The sequence below is a fragment of the Bos indicus genome, chromosome 22 (assembly GCF_029378745.1).
Source record: "Bos indicus isolate NIAB-ARS_2022 breed Sahiwal x Tharparkar chromosome 22, NIAB-ARS_B.indTharparkar_mat_pri_1.0, whole genome shotgun sequence".
In the NCBI taxonomy this organism is placed as follows: Eukaryota; Metazoa; Chordata; class Mammalia; order Artiodactyla; family Bovidae; genus Bos; species Bos indicus.
The window spans coordinates 53566464-53580627 of NC_091781.1; the positions used below are offsets into that span (position 1 = coordinate 53566464).

The 14164-nt window shown below is 41.0% G+C and overlaps 1 protein-coding gene across 2 annotated transcripts in view; it reads right to left on the reverse strand.

Moving 5' to 3' along the window:
* Window positions 1-14164, reverse strand: part of SACM1L (SAC1 like phosphatidylinositide phosphatase) — a 54402-nt gene that overhangs the window by 33422 nt on the left and 6816 nt on the right. The window contains exons 2-4 of one of the 2 annotated variants that reach the window (XM_019984774.2): window positions 5030-5127; window positions 2330-2404; window positions 927-1054 (exon numbers count right to left, since the gene is read on the reverse strand). In XM_019984774.2, coding sequence (XP_019840333.2) covers window positions 927-1054; window positions 2330-2404; window positions 5030-5127 — 301 coding nt within the window. Of the gene's footprint in view, window positions 1-926; window positions 1055-2329; window positions 2405-5029; window positions 5128-14164 lie in introns of those variants that run through there. The other variant, XM_019984775.2, reaches the window with a different exon arrangement.

Genomic DNA, 14164 nt, shown 5'->3' on the forward strand with positions numbered 1-14164 from the left:
ACATACTAATATAGTACGTATATACTAATGTACATACTATAATGTACATTTAGAAAACAAATACTCAATAGATATAAATCTCTAAACATAATGTTGATTTAAGGTAATTTTCAAAAAATAGAAGAGTTAATGCCATTCAACTAAGTTTTTAAAAATACTTCAAGCAAAAATAGCTTTGTTTGAATAAGAATACTGGCAGTCTTTGCTTTGCACAATAGGGCTGGACCATGCAAATGACCAGGTTATCCTTCTCAATAATCTTAACCTATGTTAATAATCAATAGGAAAAATTACAACTGTTGCATGACAGATTTTTAAAAACTCAAAACATTAAAGTACACTCCTACTGTAAGTTATAAATGGAAAAATGAAAACATAGTAAAACTAATATTATTTAGTATACTATAATTTAAAACATCAAGAATTTAAAATGTTTTATTTCTTGTCAAAACTGCATCAAGAGTAGCCTGAACAGTGCTTGTGCTGCTCCCATCATGTACCTTAGGAGCCATCTTTCTGTACCCTGGTGGACTATCACACAGCTAAGCCGGAACCAGTTTCTAACGCTTAAATATGAACTGAAATCTATGTGTTGAGTACATGGGCATTTTCAGTTTGTCCTTTTCTCTTTTATGAAATTTCATATTTTAAGAATTGAGTCAGTTAAAAAAAAAAAAAGAGCAACAACCCAAGAGCAATAAAATATATGAAGGGATATATACACCTCTCCCTGGTCAGGGAACTGGACCCCACATGCCGCAACTAAGAATACGCAAACTGCAACGAGAGATCCCTCATACTGCAACTGAGACAGCCAGATAAATGTATTTTTTTAAACTGCACCAAACGTTCTGTGTTCCACCTCCGTTCCCCACCCATGCCATGGGACTTCTTTGGGTTTTGCAATTACTGTTTCCAGTCCTTACCTGAATATCAGTTAAGTGCAACATCGTCTTCTTATAAGAAAGGACATCAAAATCTGTTGCTTTCCAGATTACATGATTGAAAAATTCACCTATTTTTTTCTTTTTGGTAATGACAATTAGGTAATTACCTGCAAAAAGCAAAGCCAAACCTAGGTAAACAGAAACAAGGCAACTAGAAAGCCAGAAGCAGCGTCCTTTAAACTCCAGAGGCAGGAGTTGTGCTAAATAAAGGACGAGCGCATTTTTAAGGCAATCTTATAATTTATGAATAGAGAGACGAGCATATTATTTAAAAATATTTTTTTGAACGGTCAAATTTTTTCTCAAAAAGGTAAAAGCAAAAGCTTTTGGTAACCAGAGTAGTGATCCTTGCAGATGGAAAATAAGAGACAGAAAACACCTCTCTCTCTCTCTCCGCCCTAAGCATACATGCCTCTGCTAATGCATTTCCCAACGTGTAGCTTGAGGCATCACAGGTCATGAGATTTGGCCAGTGCAGGACAATGTCCCGTCTATACCCCCCACGTCATCCCATTACTCTGAATGGCAGAGAGATGTGCTGGGCAGCATAACTAACTGGTTACTGGTTACACTGGTTACACTCCAAAGATGAGTGGTCAGGAAGCAAGAAGCCATCATAGCACCATGTATAACACACCAGCCCTGATCTTGGCCACCTCCCCTTCCTCCCACAAATAAGCCAGGGAAAGCATTTACCACTAGATTTATTCTTCAGATCTGTTTGGGGCTCTAACAAGTGCCCTCTCTGGAAGTTTTCCTAGGTACACCTCTCTCCTAGAACTTGTCACACTGTACTGTAGTAACTTACCATTTAAATGCCTCCCTCATTTGACTGTAAACTGCAGGACAAAAGGGACCTGCACCTTTTACAACAGCATTCAGCATTTTATAGATATAACAGCATTCAGTTATATTCAGCATATAACTATATGCCTGAAACAATAGGAACTTTTTAAAAGTATGAAATAAAATTTAAATTCGAAAAATCACTCTTCTAATAACTAGAACCAGGTAACATTCTCTAACATGCTCTATGTCATAATCAACCCCAGTAAGAAGCTGAAGGTAGAGAATACTCTGGTTCATCAATGCATTAAAATTTTTGTGTAAATACTCTTAGAATTTATGAAAAATCTCTAGCAGACTAGAGATTTCAACTCCAGTTGAATAAAACCAGAATCAAAAGTTTAAAAAAAAAAGAACCTCAGGCTTATAAATTTAACCACTTGCTACTAGGGGTAGATTACTTTTAGAAATTAAGGACAAATACCTAAACTACAGATTCATTGCTTCAAGTAAGATATAAAGTGTGTCTCCATCTTTATACTCTAGTAGGGTCGATTTAATTACTGTTTTTCCCCACTTTAACTCATTTTTCTTACCTGCCACCAGATGGATTGTGCCCAGTATACCAAATATTGGTCTCGTAACCGCTGAAGGAGGAATATCTTTCTTGACTTTAAAGAAAAAAGTAAAGGAAAAAAGAAAACTCACTGAGAAAAAGCTCAGCAACAGAAAAAGAAATTTAGTTTCATTTCAATGGTTACTTCAACTAAATCAGTATGCGTGCTTTGTTCTAAGAAAGCGATATTCCTTCATTAGTGCTAGACCTCCATTTTGGCAAAATATAAAATAAAGATGTCCATGTTACATCACAAAGGTCTCTGCCTGGTCTAGAATATGGTGCCAAAAGTAACATGCTTCAATAACCTCACTATGTAAATTATGGATTAGTTCCAACGGCAATTTTCAAATCATTTATTCAGCCTCTTGTCAGAAACCCAATCTGTCCCTTTAAGAGAATTAGAAAGTAAATGGAGATTGAGATGAGATTTTAATTTCAACATGCAACAAACGGAATATAAAACAGGACTCTGGTGATCCTAAGAATGTGGGAAGTGGGGGCAAAGACCCAAGAGAGGAAGGAGGCAAGACAAGCCTCCTCTTGGTGCCTAAGAGCTGACACAAGCACCCAGGGAGGCCGTGATTTATCAGCAATGCCTTCATGAGTGAAGAGAGCCTTAGATTCAAGGTTCATTTCACAACTGTTAAACTTTAAGCCAATGTGCTACACAAAACATACTTTGTAGAACTGCAGTTTAGGGAATAATGGAAAAAAAGAGGGAAAGTAGGGTCTCCTAGTCAAAGAAGAGTGTTTTGGTACATCCATAGAAACTCTGCTTCCTCTGAGTAACAATGTACAGTGGGAGATTAAAGGCTCTGAGAAGGCCTACGGTAAAAGAAAGCTGCTCCATGGTTGAATTCAAAGTTTTCCAAATTTACACAGCTATAAAGTGTTTCTTTCAGTCACATTTTAATTATCGTCCATTGTGAAACACTGCTGTCTCGTTTCTTTACGACAGTCCTGTAATTCTAAAATTTACTTTTCTCTCAATAATTCAATTTACTTAGTAATGCTATGCCATAGCTAACTACCATGAAAAATGGGAATACCAGTGCAGTAAAAAGCTCAGAGAAAACTCTGAACATATTGAGATATCTGATAAACTTAAATGTACTACTGATAGAACTGTAAGTTATAATAACTAGAGTGTAACAGCAAGGGAAGGAAGAGTGTCAGTCACTCAGTCATGTCCGACTCTCTGCGGCCCCACGGACTTCAGCCCACGCTCCTCTGTCCGTGGAATTCTCCAAGCAAGAATACTAGAGTGGGTAGTCATTCCCTTCTCCAGGGGAATCTTCCTGACCTAAGGATTGAACCCAGGTCTCCTGCATGGCAGGCAGATGCTTTACCATCTGAGCCACCAGGGTGATAATTTCTAGGACTATGATAATTTTTCATGGAAGAAAAAAAAAAACTCCTCTTTCTGTGGCAATGGTCTGCATTCCCGGTGGTAAAAGGAAACTGGCAGAGAAACTGGGATCGACAGGCTCTCATCACCACTGGCTTAAGGTCAAAGCATCTCTTCATGTGTCTTCCGATGACCACTAACATTCTTACATCCACACTATTCAAGACCTTTAGCTTGGTCCACTCAAATGGGTCAGCAATCGCTACTTCAAATAAAATGTCACTGACAGGTCAGAAGAGTAACTGAAAATACATCTACACTAAAGCTTTTATAAGACACTAGGTTGTATCAATGTGGTATAAAGTTTGGGGACTAAAGTTTAGAAGTAAACTAACAGTGTGATAAAACCAGTCAGCCATTCTGAGAGAGCAGCCACCAAGCAAGTCATAGGAAACGCCACATCACCAAACTAAAACACCCATCACTCCACTGGTCAAACGGAAAGTTATACACAGTCCTTAAGGAGAACAAGCAGATACCCAAGAACACAGACTTAGAGTCCTGTCTTACACTTTAGTGCCCTATGCAAAATATGTTCATGTCTCACTTTATCCATTCAAAGGATAGTTACTATTTACCGAAGTGACATATGACATTCAAATGTGATTCTCACATGGCACACTGATTTGTCACTGAAATTATTTCACATTAGTCAGAAATCAGTGTTCCACACAATTGAACAACAAGTTGTTTTTCACACCCAAGAGAAGCAAAACCAAAATACAGATAGATTAGATAAACCATTCTGCCTAAAACATAAGTTTTAGTGATATATATATAATTTTTCATTTATTAAATTAATAAATGAAATTTATTATATAATTTATATAATTATATAAATTATAATTTATATAAATTAAATTATCCTCGTAATCATGAATATTTTCAAAAACAAAGCGGTTGTTAAAATTCCACACATTTTATGCTACAACAACTTTCTCACACTCTATAGTTATAGTTAGTTAGAGTTAGAGTTAGAGTTAGAGAGGAACATTAACATATCAACAAAATCAATCCTGTTATCGGTACCATTGAGAAAACAAATAAAGAAATAATTAAGTTTTTAAACCCTTATGAACAGTAAAATGCTAAAAATTTCAAGAAAAAGCATAAAATCAAGGCACAAAAATCAACTGAGGTAGTAAGAATTAAATTTTTTCTAAGAAGGCACTCAGATCCACACACCGACACAGATCTCGCCAGTTTAACTGCTACTGTAGCTGAGGTGTCAACTCTTTCAGGACACTTATAACCCTGGCCATGAAATACCTGAGAGCGTAACTTCTGTGGACACGCGGTCGATGATAAGTACATCATCTGCTCCGTCATCACAAGCTTCCACATAAAATTTTTCAGGGGTGACATGCCTAAGAAGAAGTTCAAAACCATAAATAACTGAAGGAAATAATATGAACACTTCCCCAAAACCTACTGCAACAATGTAGTTCAACTTGGCATCACTTCCCCAGCTTTAACAGAAAGCTGTTATGCTCTTCTTATGTGTTCACTGCAACTCTTATGGCTTAATTTAACGCTGATAAGGTTCTAATCTGCTCTGACACCACTGTGACTTAGAGAAGACAATCATGCTAGAATCTAATTTAGAGTCAGCAGGGTGCAGAGGGAATGCAGCACAGCAGTCAGGAGCACGGCCTATGGGACCAGACTCACTGTGCTGTGTGAACTTGGGCACGTTCCTTCTCCTCTCTGTTCTTCAGTCCCCTTATCCACAAAATAAGGATACCACCAGACTCATGAAATAGCACTGCTGTGAGGACGGAAAGAGCTACCCACTGAGTAACTTTCAGAACACTTGATACACAGTAACCAAGACGTGTTAGCCAAAAATACTAAGAAACACATTTCCAGGAAATTGCTTAAAATAAACTTTAACATTTTGGTATTTTGTTAGAATGCCACCTATAATGTTCTTGGGGGGAAGACAGACATTCTGCAAAATAAAAAATAGGGTAAAATCAGGGTTGGGAAAGAGTACTCAAAATGCATGCAACTTTTTAATCTGAGTTCAACAAAAATGAACAGTTGGATCTTTGAGAGAGAAACTGGGTAACTTCAGCAAGCAACTGAGCATGGTTCAGGAAATAATTATCAACAAAAACAACACAGTGAAAATCAAGATTTGCATGCACTAACAATGGAGATTGAGGCTGTTGTTAAGGTGGTGTGTGTATTAATCACGTCTGACTCTTTGCGACCCCATGGAGTGTAGCCTGCCAGGCTCCTCTGCCCATGGGCTCTTCAAGCAAGAATACTGGAGTGGGTTGCCATGTCCTTCTCCATGGGATTTTCTCAATCCAGGGGTTGAACCTGTATCTCCTGTGTCTCCTGCACTGCACCTGGGAAGCCCACTGGGTTTATTATAATATTATTAAGACAGATAATAATAAACCATGGCCTCAGACAGTTGGAGTATAAAATGAAGAAGGGCAAAGGTTAACAGAGTTTTGCCTAGAAAACACACTGGTCATAGCAAACACCCTTTTCCAAAAACACAAGAGAAGACTCTACACATGGACATCACCAGATGTAATTAGCCCCAACTTTGCTCATTATTCTTGAGAGTCCCTTGGACTGCCAGGAGATCCAACCAGTCCATTCTGAAGGAGATCAGTCCTGGGTGTTCTCTGGAAGGACTGATGCTGAAGTTGAAACTCCAATACTTTGGCCACCTCATGCAGAGTTGACTCATTGGAAAAGACTCTGATGCTGGGAGGGATTGGGGGCAGGAGAAGGGGACGACAGAGGATGAGATGGCTGGATGGCATCACTAACTCGATGGATGTGAATTTGAGTGAACTCCGGAAGTTGGTGATGGACAGGGAGGCCTGGCATGCTGCGATTCATGGGGTTGCAAAGAGTCGGACATGACTGAGACCGAACTGAACTGAACTGAGTAATGCTGGCCAAGTTAGGAGTGCTACCTCAGCCAGGCCTTGTTAGGTACTAGAGGTACAAAGTCCCCGGATCACAGAGCTTACATGGCAATGGGAAAGACAATACACATGGAAGTGATTCAATGATTTCAGATGGTGATCTGAACTATAAGAAAATAAAGGGGCCTCCGGTTCAAGAAGGTAGAGTAGAAGGACATGTGTTCATCTCATCCTGCGAGAACACCAAAATCACAACAATCTGTTGAACGACCATCAACAGGAGGACGCTGATGCTGCTACTGCTGCTAAGTCGCTTCAGTCGTGTCCGACTCTGTGTGACCCCATAGCCGGCAGCCCACCAGGCTCCACCATCGCTGGAACCTACCAAAAATGATACTCCATGGCCAAAGACAAAGGAAAAACCACAGCAAGACAGCAGGAGGAGCACAATCACGATAAAATCAAATCCCATACCCGCTGGGTGGGTGACCTACAAACTGGAGAACGATACCAAAGAAGTTTCCCCACTGCTGTGAAGGTTCAGAACCCCATGTCAGGCTTCCCGGCCTGGGGAACCAATGGAGGGACCAGGAGTCCCCAGGGAATGTGACCCTGAGGCCAGCAGGATTTGATCACAGGACTTCCACAGGCCTGGGGGATGTAGACGCCAGTCGTGGAGGGCACAGACAAAACCGTGTGTGCACCAAAACTCAGAGGAGAGAAGCGCAGACCCCACAGGAGTCTGAACGAAAACCACCTGCTAGTGTTGGAGGGTCTCCTGCGGAGGCGGGTCCGCAGGGGCTCCCCACAGGGACGGGGCACAGCAGCAGCAGGCCCGGAAGGCCCCCTTGGTGTAAGCGCTCTTGGAGGTCACCAGTAACCCTGCCACAGAGCCTGCAGACCCCGGGGCTGGGTCACCTCAGGCCAAACAACTACCAGGGAGGGCGTGCAAGCCCACCCCTCAGCAGGTAACTGGATTAAAGCTTTACTGCGCAAGGCCCTGCCCTCCAGAGCAAGACCCAGTTTTTCCCACCACCAGTCCCTCCCATCTGGAATCTTACACAAGCCTCTTAGCTTCTTCCATCAGGGGGCAGAAAGAAGAAGCTAGAAGTGGCTTCTTGCTACAGCGGCTGAAAGAAAAAACGTATTACAGAAAGTTAATCAGGATGAAAAGCAAAGTTATGTCCCAGAGGAAGGGACAATATAAAACCCCAGAAAAACAACTAAATGAAGTAGAGATAGGAAACCTTTCAGAAAAAGAATTCAGAGTAATGATAGTGAAGATGATCCAGGACCTAGGAAAAACAATGAAGAAGATTCAAGAAATGTTTACCAAAGACATACAAGAACTAAAGAACAAACAGAGATGAATAATAAACACACTAGAAGGAATCAATAGCAGAACAGTTGAGGCAGAAGAACAGATAAATGGCCTGAAGGCCAGAATGGTGGAAATCACTGCCACAGAAGAGAATACGGAGAAAAGAAAGAAAAGAAATGAAAACAGCCTCAGAGACCTCTAGAACAACAGTAAATGCACCAACATTAGTATTAGAGGGGTCCCAGGAGGAGAAGAGAAAGAGAGAAAGGACTTGAGCAGAGAGTCCCAGACAGGATAAACCCAAGGAGGAACACACTGAGATACACAGTAATGAAACGGACAAAGATTAAAGACAGATAAAATATTAAAAGCAACAAGGGAAAAATAACATATAAAGGAATTCCCATCGGGCTACAAGCCAGAAACTCTACAAGCCAGAAGGGAATGGCACCATATGTTTAAAATGATGAAAGGGAGGACTCTACAACCAAGAATACTCTACCCAGCAAGACTCTCCCTCAGAGTGGACAGAGAAATCAAAAGCTTTCCAGACAAGCCAAAGAGAAGAGAGTTCAGCACCACCAATCCAGCTTTACAACAAATGCTAGAGGAACTTCTCTAGGCAGGAAATACAAGAGAAGGAAAAGACCCACAGAAAGTAAACCCAAAACAATTAAGAAATGGTAATAAGATCTTATACGTTGGTAATTACCTTAAATGTAAATGTATTAAATGCACCAACCAAGACATTGACTGGATGAGTGGAAATGAGCACGTATGCACTTTCACTTACCACACTCTGCTCGACCCTCCAATTGTATATAATTATTTTATATTGTTTAATTATGTTTCCATTATGGCTTGCAACTGTAATGAACTTTTATTTTTTGTTTTTTTTTGAACTTTTATTTTTTGTCTGGCTATTGATTGTGAAAACTGACAAACATCTTTCACTATTGTAATTATGTAACTATTACTCACTTAATACCAGTGCATCATGATTGGTCAACAGAAAAATAACAGAACTCTGTATCACCAAAACTACAACTTAATAGAAAAAACTGTAGTCACTTTTCAAAATCCAGGTGCATATCAGAATTACCTTGAAATTTTTTGAAAAATACAAATGCCCAGGTATTGCTCTTTTTCTCCAGAGATGTTTCTAATGAGCAGTCATGTTTAAAAACAACTGGACTATATGATGATCTTTTACTTTTAAAGATCTAGTTTCACTTTTTCTATTTCATATTTAGTACTCCCATTTCATTTATTCTCCAATGTCTCCATCTCCTTTTTTCAAGTTCTTCCTCAAGCCTTTGTCAAGCACAGTAGAAAAACTTTTGTATACATATATATAAATATGTATAATATATATTAGAAAACTTATGAATTTTTGCCTAATTAGAAATCTATAACCTTCTGATTACACTTGTTTGACTTAGTATGAATAGAATGCTAGATTTCTAATAAAAAAAAAAAAGATACGTAACAAGCAATGAAAGTTTACACAGAGCACAGGGAACCATAGTTGATATCTTGTTACAACCTATAATGGAAAATAATTTCAAAAATAATATGTGTACATGTATAACTGAACCACTTTGCTGCACACTGGAAACAATGTAAGTCAACGATACTTCAGTGAAATATATATATTAAGAAAAAAAAAGAGCTGCAGAATAGGAGAGCATAGAAAGGAAGAACGGGGAGAGGAAGAGGGGGGTATAATCCAGGACGCTCAACATCCGCGGAGCAGGAACTTCAGGACAGCAGACAAGAAAAAAAAGAAATCAAAGAAATAATGCACAAAGAAACCTCAAACCAAAGGACAAGTTTCCAGATGTAAAAGGCCCACCAAACAAACATGGAAAGCGTCCACACATGTGCGTGCGTGCGCACATACACACACACACACACACAGGCACTTTAAGGGTAAAACTTCAGAACACCACACAGATACAATCCTAAAGTTTCTAGGAAAAAAAAAGAAAACAGCCAAAAAAGTAAGAGAAAGAAGTACTGAAATATTCAACAGACAAACTACTGGATTACTCAAGAGCAACACATTCTGGACTATTCAACAGCAAGGTCTTCAATTCTAAAGCATAATAAAATCCTAGCGGAGAATTCAATACTTAGCCACAGTATCATATAAAAGTACCTGAGGACAAAATGGAAACATCTGCAGATGTGCAACATCTGAAAAGATACTTCTCTTTCACTCTTTCTGAGAAAGAAGGAAAAGCTCTTTCATCAAAATGGAGTAAATCAACATAGTTAGAATCCAGAACAAGAGAGAGGTAAAAGAAATTGTCGAGATGATGGTAAAGGGAGGGTCCAGGACAACAGCTTACACAAGAGGCCTAAGGAACAGCCAGTCAGATTAAAGCCGAAAGGACAGGGCTCCCGGAGGCGAGACTCAGAGAAGGAGATGAATCGACAGCTACCTGACCTCCCTGAGAAGTTTTACTGCTGTCCCAGAAACTGAAGATTTATTAACAATAAGGACATAAAGAAAAGCCAAGCAAATAAAATACAGGCACTTTTTTAAAAAAGCTTATTCTGTACTGGGGTCTAGCCCATTAACAAACAACGTGGTGGTGGTTCCAGGTGAACAGCCTACACAGCCATGTATCCATCCCCCCAGCCCCTCTCCCATCCAGGATGCGCAACAGAGAGCAGAGTTCCACCTGCCTCCTTGTTAGTCATCCATTTGCAATACAGCAGTGTGCACATGCCCACCAAAAAAGACACTTTCTAATTCAAGGAAAAACAAAGCGTTTTTATAAGCAAATGTAATATTATAATATGCTGTTGATGTCCTTTGAGTCAATCCTATGCAACCATAATAATGTGAGCACTAAATTACTTCATTGAGAGAAGAGAAAGGTACAAAAACTGAATTCCCATTTTTTGAAGCAAAAAGTCATCATATGACTAAAAGTGAAAAAAAAATCAGGAAATGGCACTATAAGCATGTTGTTAACAAGTGCGGAGCAAAGGATCAGAGGAAACTGCATAAAAACATGAAAGCTGATCTCAGGGACAGTGGAGCTTGGGAGTGCGGAAGAGTGCTCTTTTATAATAAGCTTTGCTCGTTTTAAACCGTACACTTGATTTAGATTACAATGAAAATTAAGTTTTAAAAGGTGTTAAAAGAACAAAAACAAAAATAAGAGTAACTGCAGATCAAGCTAAAAAAGAGTTCCATCTAGCCCAAGGGCTCTGGGACCTTTGCTGAATCTAAGTTACTCCTGGTGCTGCCAGCAGGCTGCTCTGATCAGTGTCATTGAAAAGTTTACGAATTGGAAAAATGAAGATATGAACAGTGACTGCTACCTAATCAACATTTCTAAGCAGAGTAATTATAAGTAACAGCTCAGAAGCCAACTAATTATAACAGCAAGTATCATTCCAACTCGTATCTTGGTTAGTCCCTAGGTCCTCTCAGACTCTTTTCGATCCCATGGACTATAACCCGCCAGGCTCCTCTGTCCATGGGATTTCCCAGGCAAGAATACTGGAGTGGGCTGCCGTTGCCTACTCCAGGGGCTCTTCCCAACCCAGCGATCGAACCCACTTCTCTTATGTCTCCTGCACTGGTAGGCGGGTTCTTTACCCCCAGTGCCACCTGGGACGCTCTTCTGCAGTTATGCTATAACCAATAACAGGAGAAAGAAGAATTGGGTTTTCTCTGATTAGAAGCTCTACAAACTATCACTAAAGCCAAGCCAAGTTCTGCCTGGAGTTTTTCCAAAATTAACATCAACAGGCTACACCAAGTACTCAATGGCGTAAGTACACAGAAACTAAGAACACTCAGTGATGAACAAATACAAGCAAGGACTTCCCTTGTGGGCCAGTGGTTAAGACTTCCTGTTCCCAACGCAGAGGGTATGGATTCCATCCCTGGTTTGAGGAACTTAAGATCTCACATGCCCCTCTCTGTGGCAAAAAAAAAAAAATCCTAAGATAAAAATAAAGATTGATTCTCTGGTTTGCATGTGTGTGTGTGTGTAAAATTTTCTTCCTGTTGCAAAAGAGAAAATACCGGCCCTCAACTATGTGATGTTTTTTTCAAATTACTTATCTTACAAGGTAGATTTTAGAAGTTAAAGAAATTCCCTGTGAAAAGATTATTTGATCATTAACTATGCTGTTGATATCAAATCTCTAAAGTTCAAAGTAATATCGCATACTAAAATAAACTGGTGAGGTCATAAGAATCCAGGAGGGATTAACAATTCTAACTCGACAGGAATACTACCTGGTGTCTTTCAAGACAGCGGATTTGACATCAACCCAGAGTTCTGGCTTCTGTTAAGATGACAGTTTTTGGAAGATACATCAAAATAGGCCCAAGCTTGCACTCTCTCTTCTTGATCCCAGAGACCATGGACTTCAAAGCCCATTAGGTTTTAAAAATAAAGGGCTGTGAGGCCCATGGAGATGGGTGGCCAAGATGGCAAAGGTAGGAAGATTGTGAGCTCGCCTCCTCCCACAGGCACGCCAACATCACATTTCCAGAGCAACTACCGACGAGACAAACGATAGACCAGCAGAAGAGATCCTCTACGACTACAGACCCAAAGAAGGAACCACACAAGACGGGCAGCAGGGAGGAGACGCAGGGTAGGTGCGTCCATACCCCTGGTAGGTGACCCCCAAAGGGAGGGTAACTCAACTGCAGAGGCTCTCCCCAAGGCGCGAGGGCTCCAGCCCCACATGGAGTGGGCGCTCCAGTTGGGTGCTCCTTCACTGGGAAGATCAGCCCCTACAGCGTTTCACTTCGAAGGCCAGTGGGCCTTACTTTCAGGACAGCCAGAGGGCTGTGGGAAATAGATTCCACTCTTAAAGGGCGCACACAGAATCTCACATGCTCCAGGACAGAAGCAATCATTTGAAAGGAGCCTGGGTCAGACTCACCCGCTGACCCCAGAGGGAGAAGGATGCTGGCAGACGTCTTTCCCTCTATCATACGGGCACTGGCAAGTGCCACTCTGGAATCCTCTTAGCTTATTAGCACAAGGACCTCGCCCCACTAGCTGTCTAGCCTGGCCTGACTCCACAAGCGTCAGTACTGGGGCACCTCAGGCCAAGCAACTGGCCAGGCAGAGATACAGCCCACCTACCCACCAGCAGACATGCTGTCTTAAGACCCCTGAGTCCACAGCTGCCCCATGACCCAGCCCTGTACACCAAAGGGCAAGGGATCAGCCCTAGACACCAGGGTCCCGGGACTAGCCCCAGGATCTCCAGGACCCTGCAGCCAGAGGCCCTGGGACCCAGCTCCACCCACCAGTGGGCTGGCACCACCCCTGGGGCCCCCTAAGTCCCTGCCCCACAGTTCAGTGGGCAGACAACAGCTCCAGGAGCACTGAAGCCCTACAGCCTGCCATACCAGAGCCCAGCCGCACGTTCTGACACCGAGCTCTGCCCACCAGCAGGGCAACTCCGGCTCTGGGCCACCGTGCACTCTGCAGCCAGTGGATACAGCCAGGAAAATCACCTACATCCACAATAAGCAGTTAAGGGATATGCAAAACAAGAAGATGTAAAGGATGATGTCAAATGAACACGCGGAGCTGGGGGCGGGGAGGACAGGAGTAAAAGTGCAGGGTGGTGAAAATGCTTTTCACTTAAGAGAGCAGCAGCTTAAAATAATGATAGACAGAGACTTCTATATATAAACCTCGCAGTAACCACAAACCAAAAATCTGTAACAGATACACACACGTGTGTGCGCACGCACGCACACAGACACACACAAGACTTCTTCCAAGTGCACAAGGAACATTGTCCAGGACAGTGTGTTGGGAAAACTGTGGACAGCTACATGTAAAAGAACTAAACCGTTCTCTCACACCATGGACAAAAGTGAATGCCAAGTGGATTAAAGATTTAAATGTAAGATCTGAAGACATAAAATTTCTAGAAGAAAACACAGGCAGAATGCTTTTTGACATCCATCTCAGTAATTTTTTTTTTTGATATGTCTCCGCAGGCAAAGGAAACAAAATAAAAAATAAACAAATGTAACTACATCAAATTAAAAAGCTTTTGCACAGTGAAGGAAACTATGAACAAAAGGTAGCCTACTGAACGGGAGAAGTTATATGCAAATGATATATACGATATAAAGAACTCTAACAACTCAAGAGAAAAAAAAACAAACAACCTGATTAAAAA